The 26,865-nt window shown below is 43.0% G+C and overlaps 1 protein-coding gene across 1 annotated transcript in view; it reads left to right on the forward strand.

Annotated features, from left to right (window-relative positions):
- LOC309555379 (uncharacterized protein) overlaps positions 1-26,865 on the forward strand; it is a 654,339-nt gene that overhangs the window by 282,946 nt on the left and 344,528 nt on the right. The window contains exon 18 of the mRNA XM_082257367.1: positions 14,055-14,222. Coding sequence (XP_082113493.1) covers positions 14,055-14,222 — 168 coding nt within the window. The remainder of the gene's footprint in view (positions 1-14,054; positions 14,223-26,865) is intronic.

The raw sequence follows: 26,865 nt of genomic DNA on the forward strand, positions 1-26,865 counted from the left end.
AAAGGTCTTTGACAGAGAGGTTCCCATGGTAAAGACATGCAGCAAGGTATTTTTTTAGGAGGGGGGTGTGGCCCCATTCTTTCTTTCCCAGCCAGGCTGCACGCTCAGATGAGCGTTTGGTATGAATTTTGGGGTAGATCCCATGCTTGTATTGTATTGTTTTTTTTTTTTTTTTTTGCATGGAGTTTCCCTTAAAATCTATATCAGGCACTCATTTAGGATAAGGGTGGTATGCATCTTAGTAGGAACCCTGGGACATTTTTTGTTTTGTTTTTTTTGTGCCCAAGTGCCTAGACCCCTATGCTAGTTATTTGACAGGCCCTTGCCTATTAGTCTAGAAAATGTTTGTTTTTTTTTTAACACCCGAACTTCAGTAAGGTTCAGAAAACCCGCCCTAAGTTGAACTCATGTATGTACAGCTCAACACTACTATCCCCCACAGCTCTCACTGGTTCCTCCTCTTTTTGTCACCAATATTTCCTGAAATTACTTGAGGTCTGAGGAAGGAACCATTGAGACCTGTGGTTGACTATGTGGATTAACACTCCCTTAAGATCAAAGCAGAGATTGGCTGTGCAGGCACTGGGAAAGATGAGTAATTATGGTCAAAATCTACAGGGAAGAGGGATTTGAAAAAAAAAAAAAAACGTGCCAGGGTTGCTTTAAAGATAAAATAAGCATATGTACCTTGACAATGCAGGAAGATGCAATATGCACAAGCAGTCAGTGTTAAGCGCATTTAGTATGTATAGTGTCAGTACACTATACACAAAAAGTGTAAGAAAATACAGACCAGTTGTTTTTTACACAATTTGTTGAAACCTGAGACCCCTTGATGTTATGTAGTTTATTCCTCAACTCTCTATTTATTGCAAATGTATTTATGAAAGAGAAAAAAATAATCCATCAAAAATGGCAGTGCTAAGGCACACAAGTAATTTTAATTACTTGCAATGAGAGATCTTGACACTTGCTGGCAATCACCTAATTTGCAACACCTTGAAATCAATGTTCTACTAATTAGGTAAACGTATGTGAGTAATGAGTGATTATAATCAACCATTAAGTTTACCCCTTAAAAAAGACTTAATCAAAATATAAATAATATTAAAAGCTGAATTTCAGGAGGTCTCTCGTACAGAACAACCGCCATCAAGAAAATGCTTTGCACTCTTTTGGTGGATGCAAAACGTTCTCTGATTGGATGAGGTAATGGCAGTGATGTCATGATCTCCTCCTTATCCTATTACATGGCACAGCATCCAGAAGACAGCAAGGATTACTATGGTAGTATGTAGTGGCTGGCAGTATCTGTCCTTGCTGAGGCACCTAGGATGCTGAACAGCTTCCTACCTTATTCCTTAGACAATTTTGCCTTGTTTCTTGTTTCTATTGAACCTTGAACCCTTTGCTCCTCTCATGAACTTCCTATTTAAGCCATGCTTTTGCACTTCCTGTTTATCTCACTCTTGTCACTACTGCTGCCGTCCGTATCTTTGGCTTGTTTCTCGATTACGTTTCCACTTGCAACCGCTTGTTACTAAACTTTGGTTTACGTACTGACTACGTTTCTGCTTGATCTCTACCTTCTTCATCTGCTACTAGACCACGGCTTGCTCACCTCTTGGGAGGATGATACTGAGGACCGCAACCTGGTAGTAACAAGCATCAAAATTCATCTCTACCATTAGGTATAGCTGTTAGTGCTTAGGCCCCACACTTAAAGTGAGCCCACGTCATCCACCAGGGTCACCTGTTTGTGTACCTATCCTGCTGGTCGGTGGGAGCCTCTCCACTGGTACAGCTACTGGTCTCCAAGATTAACCCCTGACCGTGACACTGCAATTATTACAGGCAATTCTTAGTCAGGTATGGCATATGCATACTTACATTGGTCCAAACATGCAAAAAAAATCATACCTGGAATTCAGCTTTAAAATGTGGTTGGTTTTGCAACACCTTTTAGCATTCAATAAAAAAAACATAATAACTTCCTTGCGGTATTCTAGGTACCCTTTGTTGTCATAGTTTGCTTTTAGAGCTTTTGTCTGTTACTCTGATCCACACCACAGCTGCCATAATGATCCTAGCCCAACATAGTTCTTTCTGAAATTCAATATTTATTTCCTGTTAGGCTGGCCCCCATGTAACAGTCTTTGGGCCTGGTCGTTGACCCCTTGAACACGTTGATTTCAATAGCAGAACAAGTTTACAGGTTTCTAGTACCACTTACAATGTATCCTTGCTCTCTTCCTTTATACTGATTTACAGTGTAGTCTATGTCTACTGTATGTTCAATCAGGGTTTGTAAAACACTCATCTATTTATAGGAACTGAGCCAGTTTGGAAAAGTAAAGTTATTCTCATATACTTGACAATTAGAGGCGCAGGTGCAACAAAATAGGTACTGTAAGTGTATTATATTCAACAGGTGTTGGCAGCATGCATGAGATAGGGACAGCCAAAAACATTCAAGCAGGTTTGTCCTGCACTTTTGTTCAACAATGCAGCAAAGAAATACAAGACACTGCAAGAAGGCTTTGTACAGCAAACCCATCGCATAAAACATCCAAAACATCTGCTTGTCTAGGCCAGTAACTAAACTTATGTTAGTTCCTAATTGGTGGTCTCCTATAGGGCTCACCACAACGAGCATGCAGCTCTTGTATCTTTTTATTATTAATGCTGGTATTTATGTCGTGCTAGCAAATTATGCACCATTTTATTTTTTTTTTTCATATACTGTACATTCGCATCAGTCCCAGCCCTACTTTACTTTCATACATACCTCCATATTAGGGTCAATGGAGCGGGAAGAAAGCCACTCAAACACAGGGGGAACATGCAAACTTCATTCAAATCATGTTTTAACTGAACTGGGGACAACAGTGCAGAAGTGCTAAACACTAAACCACCATGTTAGGGTTCTATCAGCCGTCAACCTTTTCACTCAGCAGCAAGCACTCATAGGAGAGAGAATTTTTATTGTGCATCAGCCAACATACAGTGGGGAAAATTAGTAATTAAACCCCTGCAGATTTTGTAAGTTTGCCCACTTACAAGGAAATTCATTGTCTATATTTTTTTATCATATTTGAATTTTAAATGATAGAGCCAGAATATCAACCAAAAATCCAGAAAAAAAACCCATAATACAAATGTTATCAATAGAGTTACTGTTCAGTGAGTAAAATAAGTATTTGATCCCCCAAGCAAAACATGACTTTGTACTTGGTGGAGAAACCCTTGTTGGCAAGCACAGAGATAAGACATTTCTTGTATTTAGTGACCAAGTTTGCACACATTTCAGGAGGTATTTTGGTCCACTCTTTTTTTACAGATCTTCTCTAAATCCTTAAGGTTTCCTGGCTGTCGCTTGGCAACTCAAAGTTTCAGCTCCTTACATACATTTTCTATAGGATTAAGGTCTTCAGACTGGCTAGGCCACTCCATGACCTTAATGTTCTTCTTCTTGACCCACTCCTTTGTTGCCTTGGCGATATGTTTTGGGTCATTGTCATACTGAAAGTCCCATCCGCAACCCATCTTCAGTGTTCTGGCTGAGGGAAGAAGTTCTCATCCAAGATTTTACAATACATGGCCCCATCCATTGCCCCCTCAATGCGGCAAAGTCGGCCTGTACCTTCAGCAGAGAAACAAACCCAAAGTGTAATGTTTCCACCTCCATACTTGACTGTAGGGATGAGGTGCTTAGGGTCATAGTCAGCAATTTTCTTCCTCCAAACATGGGGAGTCCCCCTCCTCAAGAATGCACATGTACAGTCATGCCAATGAATATCTAAATGATTCAGAGAAGGATTGGGAGAAAGCGCTGTGGTCAGATGAGACAGAAATTTAGCTCTTTGGCATTAACTCGACTTGCCATGTTTGGAGGAAGAAAAATGCTGACTATAACCCTAAGAACACCATGCCTACAGTCAAGCACGAAGGTGGAAGCATGATCCTTTGGAGCTGTTTCTCTGCTAAAGGTACAGACCAACTTTGCCGCATTGGGGGGCCAATGGACGGGTCCATGTATTGTAAAATCTTGGACGAGAACCTTTTTCTCAGAACACTTATAATGGGTCATGGATGGGTCTTCCAGCATAACAATGACCAAAAACATACCGCAAAGGTAACAAAGGAGTGACTCAAAAAAGAAGCACATTTAGATCATGTAGTGGCCTACTCTGTCTCCAGACTGTAATCCTATAGAAAATTTATGGAGGGAGCTGTAACTTTGAGTTGCCAAGAGACAGCCAAGAAACCTTAAGGATTTAGAGAAGATCTGTAAAGAAGAGTGAACCAAAATCCCTCCTGAGATGTGTGTAAACCTGGTCACCAACTACAAGAAACATCTTACCTCCTTGCTTGCCTACAAGGGTTTCTCTACCAGGTGCTAAGTCATCTTTTGCTTGGGGATCAAATACTTATTTTAGTCAACAAAAACTTAATTTTATAACATTTGTATAATTTGCTTCTGGATTTTTGGTTGATATTCTGTCTGTATAATTTAAAATACACCTATGATAAAAATTATAGACTCTTCATTCCTTTGTAAGTGGGAAACTTACATCATCTGCAGGGGATTAAATGATTGTTTTCCCCTTTGTACATATTTAAAGACCAGGGTCGATCCTGGGCAGATGTACAGGGTGCACCGAGCCCAGGCATTGCGACCTGAGGCAGAGGAGGGACGCCAAAGCTCAAGTGCCAGAGTCATCCCCTCTCTCCTTCCTCTTCCTCTCCTTGTGTGTGTCACACACAGTGGGCATCTACCACTGTGACACAGAGCTTGGGTCTGAAAGGCCGGGCAGCCACTGTAACAAAGTCCTGACTTCTAGACTGGCTTTTGTAATAGGTGGCACACTGATCAATGCCAGGGAACTGGATCAGTGTGACGTGTATCATAGGGGCCAGTCTAGGAGGCAGGACTTTGTTACAGTGGCCACCCGGAAATTCAAAAGCTCTGTGACACAGTGAGAGATCACCGCTCTGTGATCCAGGCACTGATAAGGCTGCATTTGGTGGGCACTGGTAGGTTGCATTTGGTAGGCACTGTTAGGCTGCTTTTGATGGACACTGGTAAGCTGCATTTGATGAGCATTGGAAAGCTGCATTTGATGAGCACTGATAAGGATGCATTTAATGGGCACTGGTAGGCTGCATTTGGTTGGCACCAGGACGCTGCATTTATTGGGCACTGATAAGGCTGCATTTGGGGGTACTGGTAGGCTGCATTTGATGGGCACTGTTTGGCTGCATTTAAAGGGCACTGGTAAGCTGCATTTGATGGGCACTGGTAAGCTGCATTTGATGGGCACTGATAGGCTGCATTTGATGGGCACTGGTAAGCTGCATTTGATGGACACTGGTAGGCTGCATTTGGTGGGCAATGGTAAGCTGCATTTGATGGGCAGTGGTAAGCTGCATTTGATGGGCAGTGATAAGCTGCATTGATGGGCACTGGTAGGCTGCATTTGATTGGCACTGGTAAGCTGCATTTGATGAACACTGCTAGGCTGCATTTGGTGGGCAATGGTAGGCTGCATTTGGTTGGCCCTGGTAGGCTGCATTTGGTTGGCACTGGTAGGCTGCAGTTGATTGGCACTGATGAGGCTGCATTTGATGGGCACTGATGAGGCTGCATTAGATGGGCACTGATGAGGCTGAATAAGGTGGGCACTGGTGAGGTTGCATTTGGTGGGCACTGATGATGCTGTATTTGATGGACACTGGAGGCTGCATTTGATGGGGACTGGTAGGCTGCATTTGATGGGAACTGGTAAGCTGCATTTGGTGGGCACTGATAGTCTGTCTTTGGTGGGCACTGGTAGGCCGCATTTGATGGGCACTGGTAGGCTGTGTTTGGTTGACACTGGTAGGCTGCATTTGATGGGCACTGATGAGGATGCATTTGATGGGCACTGGTAATGCTGCATTTGGTTGGCACTGATGAGGCTTCTTTTGGTGGGCACTAATGAGGCTATATTTGGTGGGCTCTGATGAAGCTGCATTTGGGCACCGATGAGGCTGCATTTGATGGGCACTGATGAGGCTGCATTTGGTGGGCACTGATGAGGCTGTATTTGATGGGCACTGATAAGGCTGCATTCAATGGGCACTGGTAGGCTGGATGTGGTGGGCACTGGTAGGCTGCCTTTGGTGGGCACTAGTAGGCTGCCTTTGGTGGGCACTAGTAGGCTGCCTTTGGTGGGCACTGGTAGGCTGCATTTAATGGGCACTTGTAGGCTGTCTTTGGTTGGCACTGGTAGGCTGCATTTTATTGGCACTAGTAGGCTGAAATTGGTGGGCACTGGTAGGCTGCATTTGGTGGGCACTGGTAGGCTGCATTTAATGGGCACTGGCAGGCTGCATTTAATGAGCACTGGAAGGCTGCATTTGATGGGCACTGATAGGATGCATTTGATAGGCACCGATAAGCTGGGTTTGATGGGCACTGATGAGGCTGCATTTGATGGGCACTGATGAGCCTGGTTTGGTGGGCACTGATGAGGCTGCATTTGATGGGCACTGTTGCATTGATGCATAGATCTCTTGTATCATGTTTGCAGTCTCTGACCATCTCTTGGATCATATCTGCAGTCTCTGACCATCTCCTGTAGTATGTCTGCAGTCTCTGACAATCTCCTATAGTATGTCTGCAGTATGTCTGGGGGATCTCTTATTCAGATTCTGAGGAAACAATAAGTTTATTTTGTCCATATTGGTCATCAACCTTGGCGTCCTTCAACGTGTATATGAAAAACTTTGGTGACACATAAACATTGTCCACAATCCTGACAGCCAGTGCCTTATAGTAGGTAGAAAGGGTTGCTCACAGTTTCTCTGAAATCTTTTTTAGAGTTAAACAATTCAGTTAGTTTGCATGCAAATAATGCTTAGTGGTGTTTTCTGTGGGAGGAAACTATGGCAGTAGCCATTGTGTAAAATTGTGATTATTTAGTGCTTTAACCCCTTCACGTTGGCGGAATGCAAATATGCAGCCTAGGCTTCAGGGGGTTGTACCAGGGTGATGTCTGCAGCTAGAGGCATCACCTTGGTACCGTTGTTGAGAGCTGATAGTCGGCTTTATTGTAATGACAACTGATGCAGCAAAGCAGCCACTCGATTGTCATTACAAGGAGCGTGAGGGGACATCCCTCCCTCCTGCTTCCTTCAGAGGCTCGCCCAGGTCTCCCGTCCCACCGTGAGACCCGTGCGACCAGCTGGCATGTCCGCCAGCTGGCCAAAGACCCAAACAAAGCCGCATTTCGCTCCGATCGGGTCTCTGATGTAAAAACCCAGAAGCAAAGTCATGACATCACTTTCGGGTACTGAAACCTTAAAGGCACCAGATTTAAAAAAAAAATTACAGCATTTGAAACAGCCAAACTTGGTGTTTTGAATGTTTTTAAGTGCACAGAAGGAGTTTTAGGCCCCAGATTCCACCATAAAGAATACCTGCCACTGCCTATTACTGTCACAAGGGAAGTTTACATTCCTTGTGACAGCAATATAAGTGATCTTTTTTTTTTTATTTAAATGGACAGTGTAAAAATAAAATAATTAAGAAAAAAAAGTGCCCCGTCCCTCAAGTAGCGCCTGCATATATAAACAGTGTTCAAACCACACGTGAGGTATCGCTGCGATCGTTAGGGCGAGAGCAATAATTCACAAGATCTCTTCTGTAACTCTAAACAGGTAACTGTTAAAATTTTTAAAGCGTTGCTTATGGAGCTTTTTAAGTCTTGTAGTTTGTCACCATTCCACGAGTGTGCGCAATTTTAAAGCATGACTACGGTATTTACTCGGCCTAACCTCATATTTTACATTATTCAAAAAAATTGGGCTAACTTTGCTTTTTTCTTTTTTTAACTTCCTCCCATCCGCGCTACAGCCTATATACGGCTGCAGCGCGGACTCGAATTTTCGGGAGGCCGTTTGTAAATGGCCTCCCAGAAGCAGGCTCCCCGCGCGCTCCCGCGAGCGCGCTTCGGGGAGAATCTGTGTCGGCCGTGTCCCTTGGACACAGCCGATCACAGATCGTGGTGAATGGCCAATCACAGCGGCCATTCACCACGTGATCGGACCATCCAATGAGAGATGATCTCATATGTAAACATATGAGATCATCTCTCATCGCCGGCGCTCCTTCTTCACACGGAGCCTGCAGTGTGAGGAAGGAGGGGGAGCCGTCAGCCGCCGGGGACACAGAGACATGTAATCAGGGCACTGATCACCAGTGCCCTGATTACTGCAAGGTAAAAAAACATACACAAATTGCCCCAACAGTGCCCACAGTGCCCGCCATCAGTGCACCCCATCAATGCCCACAATCAGTGCCCATAGTGCTGCCAGTCAGTGCCCATCAGTGCCTGCTCATCTAGGCACTGATGAGCACTGACTGGCAGCACTATGGGCACTGATGGTGCTGCCCACCAGTGCTCATCAGTGCTGCCCATCAGTGCTCATCAGTGCCACCCATCAGTGTCCATCAGTGCCATCCGCCAGTGCCATCAGTGCCGCCTCTGTGTCCATCAGTGCCGCCTCTCAGTGCCCAGCAGTGCCACCTCAGTGCCACCTCTCAGTGCCCAGCAGTACCACCTCTCAGTGCCCAGCAGTCCCGCCTATCAGTGCTCATCAGTGCCGCCTATCAGTGCCACCTATCAATGCCGCCTATCAGTGCTCATCAGTGCGGCATATTAGTACCTCCTCATCAGTGCCCATAAGTGCCACCTCATCAGTGCCCATAAGTGCCACCACATCAGTGCCCATCAGTGCAGCCTATCAGTGCCCATCAGTGTCGCCTCATCAGCGCACATCAGTGAAGGAGAAAAATTTATTTTCAAAATTTACTCGCAGAAAATAAGAAAAACTTTTTTTTTTTCAAAATTTTCTGTCTTTATTCTTTTTTTTTTGTAAAAAATAAAAAACCCAGACATGATTAAATACCACCAAAAGAAAGCTCTATTTGTGTGAAAAAAATGATAAAAATTTCATATGGGTACAGTGTAGCATGACCGCGCAATTGTCAGTCAAAGTGTGACAGCGCTGAAAGCTGAAAATTGGCCTGGATGGGAAGGGTGTTTAAGTGCACAGAAGGCAAGTGGTTAAATCATGAAAAAGTATTTCTTACCAAAAAATTGCATTTGAAAGACTGCTGCGCAAATACCGTGTGATATAAAATACTAATCGCTTGTGGCATTATGCTTCAGCCATCAATTTAAAGGGTAATCGCATGTATAATAAAAGCTAATGTTACCTGTCCCCCAAGCTTTGCTAAACTAATGTAGCCCCCTCCCCCCCAATCCATTGCAGGGATATTAACACACTTTGTTAAAACCTACCTGTTTTTTTTTTTTTTTAAACTAATTGTTGTCTGCAGAGTAAATCTGAATGGTAGTGACTTTTTCATTAATAATCAGCTGCTGCACTTGCAATGTTCTAATGAGGAAATTACAGGGTCTGCATCACTTTAAACGTGTATAATCCTTTGGAAGTATCTCACCAAAATGCATTTTCTGCTGCAGAGGATTCTTAAAACATAACTTGTATCCTTGTGCAGACTACTGGAAAAATCATTGAACCAATCATACAAGCAGGAATTTTGTTTTCTGGGGGTGTTTCCTACACCATTGGTGTGCGGAACGGCTCTGGGTAGCCATATTGCATTTAATTTTACAGAAAATTGCAGTGCTGCAGATTGAAAAGGAAAGGTAATTGTAAATGACATTCATTTGCAATGTTGCTCTTGTAGCAATTGCATGAATGAACTATAATTATTATTTTCTGTTTGTTATTTTTTTTCCCCATGACAGTGGAATTATCCTTCAATAGCACAGAGGCATCCTACTCTGCTGCTTTCAGCATTTCCACTTGTGCACTAAGGCCTTTTAGATTTGTATGAGGTTGCACTACGAGCCTGGAGATGTTCAGGAGGCAAAGGAAGATTTCAGGAAATCCTCTGCATGCTGGGGTTTCCTACCGTGGCTTAGGAAGCATCATTTTTAACAATTTAGTATGTATGGAACTATGTTGTATACAGTATGTGCTTTTTGAATCACTCTTAAATGTTCTACCAAAATGTGATATTTCTCTTATACAGTATATAGAACACAATGGGCTGACAATCTTGCTGTCTTATGTTTTATCTTGTTTTTGGAGACTTCAGTGACATGAAAAATGTAACACATTTAATACATTGTTGAGGAACACATGCAGTTTATTTCCTATATTTGTATGGTGGTTAGGATTTACAAAGATTATTGTTGCAATCTAAATGTAGAGAAATGTATACTTTGTTACAGTAGGGCAGTGGAGAGCAGTATTTGCTTAGGCTTGAGAACTGACATCAATTTAACAAGATACAGTAGAATGATTTTTAATACTTTTAATCTGCAGCATGTGCAGTATATAGACATGACCATAATGGGCCACGCTATCTTGCTCCAGCTAAGGAAGACAATCCTTTTGTCCTTGAGACCAAATGTGAACACTTATGAACTGTATTGAAGAGTCGTGTGATGACTTGTATTCCACAAATAATCCAAGATATTTTGAGATGTTTTCAGAAAACATGGTATGGGGAAGTAATGTACTAAGAGGGTTTTATTAAACTAGAGGAAACTATTCTTAAAGTTAAACTTCAGCCATATATAAAAGGCCACCATTTATTCCTGTTATGATTTTGTTTAAAACCTATTACATTTATTTTAAATGCGAGTATACAGTGGTGATCGAAAGTTTTGGCACCCCAGGTAAAAATATGTATTAATGTGCATAAAGAAGCCAAGGAAAGATGGAGAAATCTCCAAAAGGCATCAAATTACAGATTAGACATTCTTATAATATGTCAACAAAAGTTAGATTTTATTTCCATCATTTACACTTTCCAAATAACAGAAAACAAAAAAATGGTGTCTGCAAAAGTTTGGGCACCCTGCAGAGTTAATATCTTGTACTGCCCCCTTTGGCAAGTATCACAGCTTGTAAACGCTTTTTGTAGCCAGCCAAGAGTCTTTCAATTCTTGTTTGAGGTATCTTTGCCCATTCTTCCTTACAAAAGTCTTCCAGTTCTTTGAGATTTCTGGGCTGTCTGTCACGCACTGCTCTTTTAAGGTCTATCCATAGATTTTCAATTATGTTGAGGTCAGGAGATTGTGAAGGCCATGGCAAAACCTTCAGTTTACGCCTCTTGATGTAATCTCCTGTGGATTTCGAGGTGTGTTTAGGATCATTATCCATGTGTAGAAGCCATCCTCTCTTTAACTTCAGCTTTTTCACAGATGGCATCAAGTTACCATCCAAAATTTGCTGAAATTTTATTGAATCAATTTTTCCTTCTACTCGTGAGATGTTCCCTTGGCCACTGGCTGCAATACAACCCCAAAGCATGATTGATCCACCCCCATGCTTAACAGTTTTCATTAAATTCTGTGCCCCTTCTTCTCCAAATGTACCTTTGCTCATTCCGGCCAAAAAGTTAAATTTTAACCTCATCAGTCCACAGAACTTGTTTCCAAAATGCATCAGGCTTGTCTATATGTTCATTTGCAAAGTTCAAACGCTGATTTTTGTGGTGAGGACGTAGAAGAGGTTTTCTTCTGATGACTCTTCCATGAAGACCATATTTGTACAAGTATCTCTTTATAGTGGAATAGTGTACCACAACTCCAGTGTCTGCCAGATCTTTCTGGAGGGATCTTGCAGTCAAACGTGGGTTTGGAATTGTTTTTCTCACAATCCTGCGAGCTGTTCTGTCTGATATTTTTCTTGGTCTTCCAGATCTTGCTTTAACTTCCACTGTTCCTGGTGACTGCCATTTCTTAATTACATTCCAAACAGAGGATATTGACATCTGAAAACGCTTTGCTATCTTCTTATAGCCTTCTCCAGCTTTGTGAGCGTCAACTATTTTCAGTTTCAGTTTTCTAGACAACTGCTTAGAAGATCCCATGGTGCTGATTGTTGGGGGAAGGTCAGATGAGTCTGGGCATTTAAAACCTTTCAGATTGACATCACCTGGTCTTCCCATACGATGATTGAGAACAATCCATGACACTGGCAGGTCTCAACCTTGCAAAGGGGGCAGTGCATGCTATAAATTCTGCAGGGTGCCCAAACTTTTGCAGACGCCATTTTTTTGTTTTCTGTAATTTTGAAAGTGTCAATGATGGAAATAAAATCTAACTTTTGTTGACATATTATAAGAATGTCTAATCTGTAATTTGATGCCTTTTGGAGATTTTTCCATCTTTCCTTGGCTTATTTATGCACATTAATACAAATGTTTACCTGGGGTGCCCAATCTTTCGATCACCACTGCAAGTCCTTGAATCCATAAATATTATAGCTTTCATTTGTCTGGTGCACCGGAGGACTCCAAACATTGCCTAGTACTGTCTACCTTGCCCCGGTCCTTTACTGATGGTAGACAGTAAAAAAATGTCTTGATATTTTTCCATTGAAGAGGTGGGGGTGGGTAGTTGACCAGAATGTATGGTGTGACTGCAGGGGAGACTGCTAACTGATCTGTTTTTGTTGCCTTGTCTGAACCACACGACTGGTAAAACTAATTTACAAAACTGTTGGCTGCTTTAAAAACCATCTCTGGACAAACTAGAATGTGCCGGTACAGCATAACACAGGTATAATACAGTAATAGAAAACAACTGGGCTCCAATTGTGATTAAAGTACAGTATCACTGTTCACAATGCTAAGGCATACAAAAATATGACATTTTAGCACAAACCTTTCTTTTTCATCTGTATTTCCTTAGTATACTGTATGCTGCCTCAAAGTATAACTAAACTTTTACAGGTAAGAGATGCACACAAACCTGGCCAGCCTTTTAATGTAAACGAAAATGTGATTCATCAGGCCAGCCCACTTTTTTATTGCTCTGTGATCCAGTTATGATGCTCACATGCGCATTGCAGGTGCTTCTTGGTGTGGGCATGGGTCAGCATGGGAACTCTGACCTGTCTGTGGCTATGTTGCACCATACACATCAAACTGCAATGCCCTGTGTTCTGACACCTTTCTGTTGGTATGGGCAATAACCTTTTCAGCTATCTTAGTTACAGTAGCCCTTCTATTGGATCAGACTACATAGGCAAGTCTTTGTTCCCCACATGCATCAGTGAGCCCTGGCTGTCCATGATCCTGTCACCGCTTCACCCGTTTTCCTTCCACGGACCACTTTTGGTAGGTCCTGACCACTGCAGACCAGGAACATCCCACAAGAGCTGCAGGTTTTGAGTTGCTCAGACCATTACAATTTGGCCCTTGTAAATGTTGCTCAAATCCTTACGCTTGCCCATTTTTTCTGCTTTCAACACATCAGCTTCAGGGATAACATGTTTATTTGCTGCCTTATCTATCCCACTGTCTTTCAGATGATGCTGTAACAATATAATCAATCTTTTTCAATTTGCCTGATAGTGATTATAACATTTTTGCTGATCCCTGTATCTCTTCCAGCAGTTTTGCAGGCTCTTTTTGTCTACACACGCTGGCTTCAGCACCTCCTGCACATCATTGCTCTGGTCTGACTTCCTAATAGTGACAACTGTGGAGTATACCTGTATGATATGTATTGGCACAGCTGCTTGTAGCCTCCATCAAAGGTTCATAAAACTGGGTAAAAATACAGGAGCACAGTTGGGGGATATTTGTCACCCAAATACAGGAAGTATTTTGGAATTTTAAAGAAGGAACTTCCTAGCAGGATCAACAGGCATTCTTTATTGAAAGCTTCAGATTTCAAGAGATTGAAAACAACTTTTGAAATGACATTAGCATAGTAAACATGTATGATATTTTAATGATTGTGTTTAGATCTGCTTTCAATATCTGCTAACTGCCTGCTGTGGTACTATTGCAATGTGTGACCTGTGCGCAGTGATACACCCTGTGAGCCTCTGCTCCTGTTGTAAGGTGTGTCTACTAGCTATAGACATGTAGTTGAAGTCTACCTCAGGCTGATTTACAAGGAATGATTATAGATATTATACAGTGAATCCAATAACACTGTATGTTTGACTTTTAGCTAAATGAAAAAAACAAAGAACACTCTGCAATCACCTCTGAAGTCAACAGCCTTCGTCACCAGAATAAGAAAATAACAGAGGAACTTTCCAGGTTAAAACTCAAGCTGGAACAGGCCAGTGCAGATACAAAGAAGCTTCAGCATATAACCCAAAGTACCAAGGAAGAGGTAACTCAGATTTAAACATATGGTTACAATCTCAGCATCCCAACTACTTTAAAGCACTTTCTCTGTTTATATAGTTCAAACAAGTGGGTTTTTCTACCCATCTGTTATCTAATTAATAGAGTAAAACATTGTGGGATAGTATGACAGTGTCTCTTGACTGAAATGATGATGATTAAATTTCCCTCCTGCAGCGTCAAACGCTTTTTCCAAGAGTTGCGGTGCTTAGTCTTAAAAGAAATGTTCTGGGTGCAGGGGCATCAAGTTTCCATTGCCTTTTCAACTGATATAGAGGCTTTAATGACTTGTAATTATAACTGTTTTGTAAAGTGAAAATACTTTTCTTTTAACTTGTGACCTGCTGTGATTTGAGATCATACTGTATTTTTGTGCAGAATCATGGTTTAATAAGTAAAGTTTTCAGACCTAAAATAATGGTAATAATATAAAGAAAGACAGAGAATCACAGTTAATCACATGAAAAATGAGAAGTGACTTGTGGTAATTTCCTAAAATGTACCTTCTGCACGTCTTTTTCATCCATAACCAAAGTATGTTAGTAATTAGCCTGCAAAGAGTCAGGATCTTTTCCTGGGTTAATTTTGTGCAGCACTACTTAGAAAAGAAATTGCCAGTTTACCATATGGCACCCATGGTGTCTGTCTGACCCTGTCTTTGGTTTCTTTGATTTCTGGTATGGAAATAAGATAGTTGTTTAAATAGGGTTACCAAGGTATTTATATTTATTCATTATATTTGGTTCAAGTTATTACTCTTGTAATGCAAACAGTCATCAGTAACTGTTCTGAGCTCAATTTCTTTTATTCAGTATTTGATCCAGATGCACAATTTAAAATAGTATTAAACCCTCAGTGTTTTATTTGAGCACATTTAACACAATAAAATAAACAATCCCCAGCATGCTATTTGTTAAAATTCTGGCACTTGCAGTTTACAACTTTCAGTGCTGTTTCCCTTAACTTCCAGTCGTCGCAGGAAAGAGTTAAATGTGGACTGTGCAGTCTTGAGCCAGTCTGTTAGCTTGGAGAAGGGTGGGGAGGGAAGAAGAGGAGCAGGGGAGTGACTGCCACCCTATGCTATGGATCTGTGTGCTTTTTTTGATGTACACGGTGTACTGAGACACAAATCTAGGCCCACCATACAAGGGTTGGCTCCATAAGATGCAGCAAGAAAACATATTAACCCTAAAACAGGAAATCTGGCGCACCAGACATGATACCCTTCATAAATTAAGTAAATAGTAGCTGTTCTAGATATGTTAAATGGATGAATAAATATATGTTTAAAAAGTAAATTCAAATGAAAGTACTCTGGTGACAAAGTGAAATAATGCAACCAGGTGTATGCAGGTGCACAATTTATAATGGAAAATGAAACATGTGCATCTCGATTCTAGGATCAAGTATAGCAGTGATACAACTTAATATAGGTGTGACAATCTGGTGTCCACGTACTTTTGGACATACTGTGTATACATGATGGAACCGTAACATGATATTTTATTTAGTTATGTGTTGATCAATTTATATTTGAAGCCCAACTCTGGGCAAAATAGTTTTGTGATAAAATAGCCCCGAGCAGGAATATGGTACAAAAAGCTCAGCTCTGGCTGCAATACTCACTTATACTCCAATGCTGTCCACCACAGTGCTTTCTGCTCTTTCTGATCAGTTCATGAACTGATGATGTTCAATTGATGATTTTTTAGTTCAGTTAATGAGGCCAAGTATATCAATAGTGTAACATAATAAAGTGACTTAATAATCAGGTGCACAGTACAGAGAATAAAAAAACAAATAAATTGAGAATTGTAAAAGTCCCAAAATTTAGAAGTGAAATGACAGTGTGGAAAAAGATTGTGAAGTCCTCCACCACAACAGTGTTGAATATATTCCTCCACGGTGCGTCCGTTAATGTAACAAGCCCATACGCTTACCAGATGATGGTAAAAAGTGTGCCGTTCAATTGATCCTCAATGGGTCCAATTTAAAGACCAACGAAATGTGGAATGGCTACGGATTGATGCTGAATAAAGGTGCAGCCTTTAGGTGGTACTCGAGCAATTTGAGACATAAACAGCATCCACCGCGGGGTCAGCATATATAAAAAGTAAAAGCTTCCATAGTGAAGTAGGTAAAAACAGTACTTTAATGATAAAAGAAAAAAAACTCACATTTAAACAGATAAATCAGCGCTGTAATAAAGATAACCGGCTAGATGCACTGTCGCCCGTCTTCCGGGTTTCACGTGGTGACGTCAGCACGCCAATCGTCTTAGCTGACGTCTTCCTGGGGAAGATGGAGGACGCAGCTGTGATGGAGGTGCAAGTTCCCTTTGACACTTACAAGCCATCCAGAGTGGAAAAGGTGTTCTCTTTCCCCTCCTAATTTGACAGAATTGTCACTAAAGAGTGGGGACAACCAAAGCGCCCCCTTGGGGTCCCTAAGCAATTTGCTAGGTGATACCCCTATGAGGAGTCCCTTCTTAAGAAGTTGACTGTTCCACCAGTGGCTGACCCTCCGGTTTCCAGATTAAACACGGCAACCACGATTCCTGTTAAAGAGTCCCCGGCCTTTAAGGACCTGGCTGACATGGAAGGCGAAGGCTGTGGCCCACAATATATACAACCTGGCTGGTTCGGCACTGCGGCCGATATTCACCATTGCCCTGGTGTCGCAAACTCTGACCAAATGGGCTAAGTTTTTTGTGCTGTGACCTGGAGGGGGAATAGCTCCCCCCCACCTTTGCTGAGCTAACGGACCAGCTGGTCCAGGGGCTTCAGTTTGTCTATGATGCCTCTTTGGATGTGGCTCCCCTAGTGGCTCGGCTCGTTACGGCAGTGGTTCTTCGGTGTGTCTTTTGGCTCAAATGCTGGTTTGTGGACCAGACTTCTAAAAAGGTCTTGACTGATCATCCCTTTCAAGGAGATCGCCTCTTTGGTGCTACCCTGGATGACATCATTAAAGGTCTCAGAGGAGGAAGAGTACCTTTCTTTCGCAGGCTACTAAGGGCAAGGACCCTCATCGTAGATTTGGGCCCTCCTTCTCGGCTCATAAGAAGTTTTTTTGTCCCTCAGGGTCGACTAACAAGGGACTGAAGCCCTTCAGGGCCTACTCTGGAGGATCCAAGTGAACTTGGCCTGGCAAGTCAAGAACGGGCTTTTGCAGACCCGTGGACAAGGCCCCTTCATCATAAAGGAGAGCCCTCACCCATATCTGGGGTGGGGGGACATCTTTGCTGGTTCCCGGATCCATGGACTTCCATGGTACAAGACAAGTGGGTCCACGAGGCCATACGGTCCGGCTTCAAGATTGAGTTTCATTCTTACCCTCCGGAAAGGTTTTATACTTCCAACGTGCAACTGTCCCTGGTCCACTTACAGGCTCTCTTTGGGGCGGTGCAAGACCTTTTAATTCAAAAGGTGGTTGTCCTGGTTCCGACTTCAAAACATTTTCAGGGGTTTTACTCAAACCTGTTTTCAGTCCCCAGGAAGGAAGGCAAGGTGCATCCAATTCTGCACCTCAAAGCGCTGAGCTGCTTTGCGTGGGTGCAGAAGTTCAGAATGGAGTCCATTCGCATGGTGGTGGCTTCCCTGCAACAGGAGGATTTTCTTGCCTCCATCGACATCAAGGACGCTTACTTTCACATTCCAATATGTGTCAGTCACCAGCGCTTCCTCTTCTTTGCCATGGGAGAGGAGCATTATCAGTTTGTGGTGTTACCTTTCGGTCTCACCTCCGCTCCTCGGGTCTTAATGAAAGTGTTGGCCCGGGTGCTAGCATTTTTACAGCAGCAGGGGATTGAAGTCCTGGTCTACTTGGACGATCTACTTCTGCGAGCAGAGTCTCCTACTGCTCTGGTGAAAAACCTGGAGATCACCATATGGACCCTGAAGGAGTTCGGCTGGATTCTGAATTTTCAGAAGTCTGCATTGGTTCCTTCCACAAAGCTAGACTATCTGGGTCTGACTATCTAGACTTAGCCTTAGCCAGAGTACTCCTTCCTCTGGACAAACTCCAGAAACTGCAGGCTGCAATTCGCCTCCTGCTGTCCAGCAGATTGTCATCCCTCCTGACTTGCATGCAGGTGCTGGGCCTAATGGTGTGGATGGTCGAGGCAGTCCCATTCTGCACAGTTCTATACAAAGGGAGATTCTGATCAAATGGGACAAGAATCCGCAGTCTCTGGACAACCAAATACAGCTGCGCCAGGGTACTAAAAGGTCCCTGATTTGGTGGCTTCGTTCTCCGGCGCTCCTGCAGGGCAAATCCCCCTCCCCTCGTATTGGACGGCCTGTCTGGGTGGGGAGGCATTCTCTACAGAAATTCTGCTCAGGGGGACTGGACCCTGGGAATGTCCAGACTCACGATCAATATCCTGAAGCCCTGAGCGATCAGACTGTGCCTGGAACATTGGACGGATCGTCTCCAAGGATGTCCAGTGCACATTCAATCAAACAATGTCATGGCCGTGGCTTATGTCAATTACCAAGGGGGCACAAAAAGTGTCCTGGCAGCTCTAGAGGTAGCCTGTATTTTCAGGTGGGCAGAATGTTTCCTTCCAGCTCTTTCCACCATGCTCATTCCCGGAGTGGAAAACTGGCTGACAGATTACCTCAGTCCTATCCGGAGGTGTTTCATCAGTTATGTCCCCGGTGGGGCACCCCCGAGGTAGATCTGTTGGTGTCTTGGCTCAATAGAAAGGTGCAGAGGTTCATGGCAGGGTCAAGGGATCCTCTGGCGGATGCCACAGTTGTGCTGATGGCCATGTGGGATCAGTATCATCTGATTTACGCCTTTCCTCCTCTCAAGCTTCTGCCTAGACTTCTACGCAGGATCAAGGCAGAAGGAATTCCGGTCACCTTTGTTGCCCTGGACTGGCCTCGCTGGGCCTGGTATGGCGATCTGGTGTGGCTGGTCGCCAACGTTCCTTGAAAGCTTCCTCTTAGGGAGGATCTTCTGTCCCAAGGGCCAATTGTCCATCCTGCTTTACAGTCCCTGGCTTTCATGGCTTGGCTGTTAAAAGCCAGGTGCTGAAGAATAGGGGTTTGTCTGGATCGGTGATTCCAATTCTGTTAAAAGCTAGGAAATCTACTTCTAGGAAGATCTACCATCATATGTGGAAGACGTACACCGCGTGGTGTGAGTCTCTTGGGGTTCATTCTCGCTTCTTCTCGGTGGCTCGGATCTTGACCTTCCTTCAATGGAGGGTTGAACAGAAATTGGCCATGAGTACCATCAAGGGCCAAGTGTCGGCTTTGGCGGTCCTCTTCCAACGACCGTTGGCCACACACTCTCTGGTGCGTACCTTTCTTCGGCGTTTGGTTCCTCCAGTGCCGCCTTGGGACTTCAATTTGGTGCTTTCAGTCCTGCAGAAGCCTCCCTTTGAGAATCTTTGGCAGATTCCCTTGCTTACTTCTCAGAAGGTGGCTTTTTTGGTGGCTATCACCTCTTCTTGCAGGGTGTTGGAACTGGCGACGTTATCCTCTCATTCACCTTACTTGGGGATTCTCAGAGATAAGGTGGTTTTTCGCCCCTGTCCATCATTCCTTCCAAAGGTTGTCTCTGATTTTCATTTGAATGAAGACATTGTGTTGCCTTCCCTGTGTCCCAGGCCAAAACATCCTAAGGAAATTACCTTGCATGCCTTGGATGTGGTTCGGTCATTTAGGGTGTACCTGGCAGCTACAGAGTCTTTTAAGAAGTCAGACTCACTATTTGTGCTTACGCATGGGCCTCGAAAAGGGTTGCCGATTCCTCTGTGACCATTTCCAGATGGATCAGACAGACGTTAATTCAGGCCTATTCCATCAGGGCTCAGGTTCTTCCTTTTCCTGTCAAGGCGCACTCTACTCGGGCACTCAGTGCCTCCTGGGCTTTCCATCATCAGGTGTCAGTGATACAGGTTTGCAAGGCAGCCACCTGGTCATCGGTTCACACTTTCACAAAGTTCTATAAAGTGGATGTGTTGGCATCTGTGGATGTATCTTTTGGCCACAAGGATTTGCAGACTGCTGTTTAGAGGACCTGGTCCTCTTTGAGGGTGTATTGTTTTTTTTCAGGTGGGCTCCAGTTGTTATGGTTGAGCTCCTGTTGCCTGGTTGGCTACTGTTTAGCCTTGGAAATTTTTTGCTATTCCCACCCCTCTGTTTAACACTCCTTTGGGATGTCCCAATAGTTAAGAAGATCAGGAGCTGTGTCAATGAACATCAAAGGAATGGATATTACCGTAAGTCAAAAATCCCATTTTTTTTATTTTTTTTATTCATGTAATTAGAAATATTGAAAGTACATGTACATGTTAAATGCTGTTCCACATACATATGACTTTCATTTACCTCAATCCACTCCACGTACTCCAATACCCATATTCAACTATATTTGGTTGATTCACACTATATAGTTCCATCATTTGGTTCAGGTAACTATCTGGATATCAAAAATGCAAAATGTTTCTCGGGTGAATGTCCGCTTCTTCAGGAATAATTAGAGACAGTAATCTGCATGGCAAATCATAGCATATTTGTATCATACAATATTACAAATGGCATATCATTTTGTAAAGGGGTCAAAAGTCCTAACTACTGAACAGTAATAACCCAATAATACATTTTTATACAAGTTAAAAGCAAGACGATTAATTAATAATTAATAAATAATAAATGTAACCAAATAATAAATGTAACCAATCCTCCTACATGTTAACAGCAGAAAAGGGGCAGCATCAATCTTGTGTTTTCCTGCAAATATTTCTAATAATACAAATAAAAATACATGATTTTACATAATGTTATGACTTAGTACCTTTTACCACTTGCCAGCTACCAATAGTACATTTACCGCAGGCGGCCGGCATAGGCAGGCTGGATCGCATACATGTACATCACTCCCTATTCGGGGTTAGAGGCGTGCAGCACGCCATTCACGAGAATGCTGTGTCCACCGGACACTGGCTGATTACAGATCTCAGTACCCAGCTGCCGAAGGCTATGCAATCACATGGTCACAATGTCAAGCCAAAATTTTTATACTCTCTGATCAGAGTGGTAACGCACAGGTTTAACCACTTTAATACAGGGCACTTCCCTCCCTTCCCGCCCAGGCCAATTTTCCCCTTTTAGCGCTGTTGCATTTTGAATGACAATTGCGCGGTCATGCAACACTGTACCTACACCAAATTGATGTCATTTTCCCCCCACAAATAGAGCTTTCTTTTGGTGGTATTTGATCACCTGTGCGATTTTTACTTTTTGCTAAACAAATAAAAAAAGACCGAAAAGTTTGAAAAAAAAAAAAGTTTTTTTTGTTTATGTTATACAATTTTGTAAATAAATACGTTTTTTCCTGCACTGATGAGCACTGATGCGACTGCACTGACAGGCACTGATGGGGTGGCACTGATGGGGTGGCACTGATAGGCGGCACTGATATGCAGCACTGATAGGCACTGATATGTGGCACTGATAGGTAGCACAGATATGCAGCATTGGTGGGCACTGATAGGCGGCACTGCTGGGCACTGATAGGCGGCATTGATGAAAACTGATGGGCGGCACTGATCGGCACAGACGGGCGGCACTGATGGGCACTAATGGGCATTGATAGGCGGCACTGGTGGGCAATAATGGGCACTGGTGGGTGACACTAAAGGATGGCAATGATGGGCACTTGTGGGCAGCACTGATAGGGAGGACACTGGTGGGCATCACTGATGGGGAGGGCAATGGGGGGCTCCCTGAGCCCTGATTGCCATCCCTGGTGGCCATAGTGGGCATCCCTGGGGTCATAGTGGGCATCCCTGGGGCCATAGTGGGCATCCCTGGTGGATCTAGTGGCATCCCCCCCCCCAGGGTCTGCACTGGTAATCAATGATCTGATTACCAGTGCCGACCCCCCCCTGTCAGGGGAGCCGCCGATCGGCGCTCCTTTACTCGTGCCTGTCAGGCACGAACTAAGGAAAGCCGATCAACGGCTGTTCCTGTTTACGATGTGACCAGCCGTGATTGGACACGGCTGATCACATGGTAAAGAGCTACGTCAGTAGTCTCTTTACCGAGATCGGAGGTGCAGGGTGTCAGACTGACACCTCGCATCACCGATCGCCGCTCTGCCCACCCCTGGGGGGCGCCCAGAGCTGTGTTATCCTGCCGCCGTCATATGACGTCCGGTCAGGATAACACAACCACATTCCCGCCGTCATTGTGTTATAGGGCGGGCGGGAAGTGGTTAATAATACTTCACTACAGTGTCAACAAAGCTGTTGTAAATGAATTTCATTCATTACTGTGTTTCCTGCAGAATGATGCCGTGATTGGCCCATAGCTAATACATGGTACCTGGGCCAGTCACAGCACCCTGTACCATGTGATTAGTTGTAGCCAATCACAGAATACTAGTAATCACAGCTGTCATTTAACCCATTCATGACAGTTAAAAACTTTGCTGTCACAATGATTATCATTGTAACTGCAATCAAAGTGCATAAAAAAAATCCCTGATCACCACCCCGAGTAGTATAGTGTTACTATTGTGATACTGAACTAAGAGTATGTAACAAAAATAGTAACACAATAAAAAAAGTTAAACAAATTAGTTAAAAATTATTATTACTTTTTTTTTTTTACTACTGTCTCCAGTAAGTATCCCTGATCACTGCCACACAAGTAATTTGATGATGCAGTACTGCACTGGTGATAGTATATAAAATGCCACAGACTGTCTATTTTCCAAAGAGGGGACATTTGTACTGTTCTAGCATTTAAGGGGGCCTGAAGAAATCCGAGTACATGGCCATGCACCCACATACACAACAAACTGCAATGCACTGTGTGTTCTGACACCTTTCTATCGAAACCAGCATTAACTTCTTTAGTGATTTGATCTAAATTATCTCTTCTATTAGATCAGACTACACAGGCCCGTCTTCCCTTCCCGCATGCATGAATGACTCTTGGCTGCCCATGATCCTATAGGTGATTGCCGATTTTCCTTCTTTGGACCGCTTTTGGAAGGTCCTGACCACTGTGTACATCTCACAAGAGCTGCAGGCTTAGGCTGGGTTCATACATATGTGACTGCAGGTTTGTGCCTGGGGTCCGGTGCATCCCTGTTCTCTGGTTCAGGTGCGAATCAGGTCTGACTTTTTGCCGGAATTTGCACCTAAATCGGACCCAAAGATGTTCAGGTCCCTTTTTTGAATGTGGAATGAGTCTGCCCCAGCCTTGTATGAATCAACCTCATTGAGAGCCGGTCACACTCGCCTGTCATGAGAATTGGATGCGGGGAAGCCCGCATACATTTCGCATAGTTGTGAACCCAGCTCCACAATATATATATTGAAAAAATGGACACCTACCTGTCCAAGGATCCAGTGTCGTCCTTGCTTGAGCCACTTCTTGGTCAGTCTTTGGGTCCCTGGAGCCGACATGTTTACTAATGGAAGCTGGCTTTCCTCTATACATGCGTGAGTCGCATTGCACTTTGTTAATAGACCCACAGCCTCCTGGGACCTGTAACACAGAATGTTGCGGGTAAGGAAGGAGGCTAGAGAACTTCCGCTCACATTGCCTAGGCGGTCGGAGTGAAAGTAGGAGCGAGTACCCGTCATCCCGAAAAATAAAACAAACCTCCAAAAGTGGGAGAGGAGGGTGTGAAGGAGGTGTTAAAGCGGAACTTCCCTTTTTAGGTTGAAGGTTCCACTTTAATGTATATTACCTACTACATTTATGATCTGCAGTACTTCACCAAATTTTTTATGCTACAAAAGACACAGCAAGTAAAAACACAGTTGTAAAATTATCTGACCTTTACCAATGAATGAGTAAAATGTATATTAAGCATATAGGACCTCTGTGAAGATGACCACACACAAATAAAATTTCAGGCTTTTTCTTTCAACACTGTTATATATTCAAAAGATCTGCAGTAGGTTGCCTTGACCGAAAATTGATTTAGAATGGTTTAAATTGCCTGACGGTTGCCTTGTACTTGGCTAGCAATTACTTGCAGTTGTTGACTCGGCACTCCTAATTTAAACATTAGGGTATGTACATGAAGGGTCTTATTATCTTCATCTTTTTTTTTTTTCTCTTGGCAATCACATTAAAATGTGTAGTTCATTAATCAGGCTCCACATTTTGTAATATACTGTATACTTCCTGTGTCTATTGTTTTCACTCTAGAATTTTTTATTGTTTTAAGTATAGGCTGCAATTGCGTCCATGGCACCATATTATTTTCCCTTGTAATACTTTAACAATAGCTTTGTGTCACTCAATCCCAATACTCTTCACACTTGCTTACTGTCCCCTTAAGGTATGGTAGCAATTTTCTCCATTCAATCCATGCTCTGTTCTGCTCCTATAATATGAGGACAGTCAGATGGAATCGAGAGGAATGGGTTGACTGACATTATAAGAGAATTACAGTATGATCCCTGAAATTGCAGTTTGTGCCATGTGATTCAGGTTTGATGGAAACATGATGGATCCAGAGAGGGGCCATCTGCAGAGCAGTCAACTAATTAAACACAGCTTCACATTACAGTTTCACCAACTCATTCTAGCAAGTTCAAAGTGCAGTTTTATGAGCTACATAACTCATAGTAAACATTTTACCTACAAAGGCCAACCATTTCCTACAGTAACACTCTTATATTGGTATTATCGCAAAAGTAAACACCATCTGGTGAATTATTGTTCCGTTTTTTTTTAGGTTCCATCTGATCATGCTCAACAAAAACAAATTCACTAACAAATCCCCTAACAAAAATGTATCCGCACCACTTTATAATGATACATGTTTAACAAGAAAAGGTTATTCTTCAATACTAAAATCTGTTACATACAAATCACTCACCTATGATATCTTAGTGCAAACCCCACATAGTTTGTGGCAAAAGTTAATAACAACCCTTTTATCCTAAAACCTATACCACAAACCCAAATAAGTATAATATAAAATCTAATCCTAGGACTCACCAAAATGTTGTGGTTGGGTCAAAAAAATAAAGTACCATATATACTCGAGTAAAAGCCAAGTTTTTTTTTATGCTGAAAAAGCCCCCCTCGGCTTATACTCGAGTCACGGTCTCACTGACCTTTTCCCCGGTCATTGCGCATGCGCCGCCGCCGCTCGGGAAAGCCAGTACACGTTCAGCTATTCCCGGGCAGATGGCACATGTGCAGTGACATGTTGGCACCGGGCGGTGACATTTTTAAATGTAAGGCGGAAAGATAAGTGAGACTCCTCTGCAGCACTGCAGGTAAAGGTAAGTCAGACTCCTGTACCATGCCTGCAGCACTGCATCACCTGTACTATCAGTGCCATATAAGCGTCATGCCTGTACCATCTGTGCCATATCTGTGCCATGCCTGTACCATCCCCTGTGGCATGCCTGTACCATCTCCTGTGCCATGCCTGTACCATCTCCTATGCCATGCCTGTACCATCTCCTGTATTATGCCTGTACCATCCCCACAGCCCTGCATCTCCTGTACCATGTCCGCAGTCGTGGTGGTCCAGTTGGGTCAAGTAGCTGCTGCATTTCCCACCCTAGGCTTATACTCGAGTCAATACGTTTTCCCAGTTTTTCGTGGTAAATTTAGGTGCCTCGGCTTATATTCGGGGCAGCTTATACTCGAGTATATACGGTAAATAAATTGTTTTCGTTGAGCTCAAATAGTAATGTCAACTTCTCGGATGCCTCAGGACCGGTTTACACCATAGAAACGCATGCATTTTGGATGCTTTTCTGAATGGCCGTTTTTGATGCATTCCAGTCCATTTTTGATATGGTCCAATGCATTTCCCCCCCCCCCTCTCTTTTTTCTTAACCTGATAAGAACATGTGTTCCAGTGCGTTTTTGATGCCTTTTACAGCATTCCAGTACAGACCAGTGCTGAAAAAATGCAGCATGTTCTACTATTTTTTCTGGAACTGGAAGACACTGGAACTGACCACCATGCAATTGCTATGCCATTGGAAACCATACAACCTACTATCCATATGTTTTTGCATGTGGTTTAAACTGTCCCTAATAGTGTTGGTGCTTCTCTTCCCACTACAAGGCCATATGTTGTTTGGTGATATAGCTGTGTATGTTTATGCTTCAAAAAAACAACAACTTTACAGTTGGTTCATCTGCATGTGTCAGCATCCAATGTCAATAGCTAAATGAGTATACATGACTACCAGTGCAAAAGGAGGTTTGATAGAGACTGCACGCAACTCCCCTACTAACTCTGTTCAGTTCTGTTATCATGCTTGTACTGGTTGTCAGCCACAGTCACAAATAAACTGTTTGTTCTTCCTGGCTAAAGCATTTTAAATTATCAGTTTAGTTTTATTCAGCAAATGAATTTGTCACAGTTTTAATAAAGGTGCTTTTATTTGAATTGCTATAATAAAAACATAAATATTAATGCTCATTTTTACAGCTGTAACATACAGGCAATTTTAATATTGATGCTGTACTATTAGTGTTGATGTGCCTTCATCAAATCTACGTTTGTGAGTATGAATTTGTACTTTCTTTTAATAAAGCTGTTTGTATTGAGGATAACGCGCTAGGTCAGTGAGCCTAATTTTTATTTATTGATTCCAGTGCATCTTGACATCACCAGTC

This window comes from Pelophylax lessonae (assembly GCF_965119305.1).
Source record: "Pelophylax lessonae genome assembly, chromosome: 5".
NCBI lineage: Eukaryota > Metazoa > Chordata > Amphibia > Anura > Ranidae > Pelophylax > Pelophylax lessonae.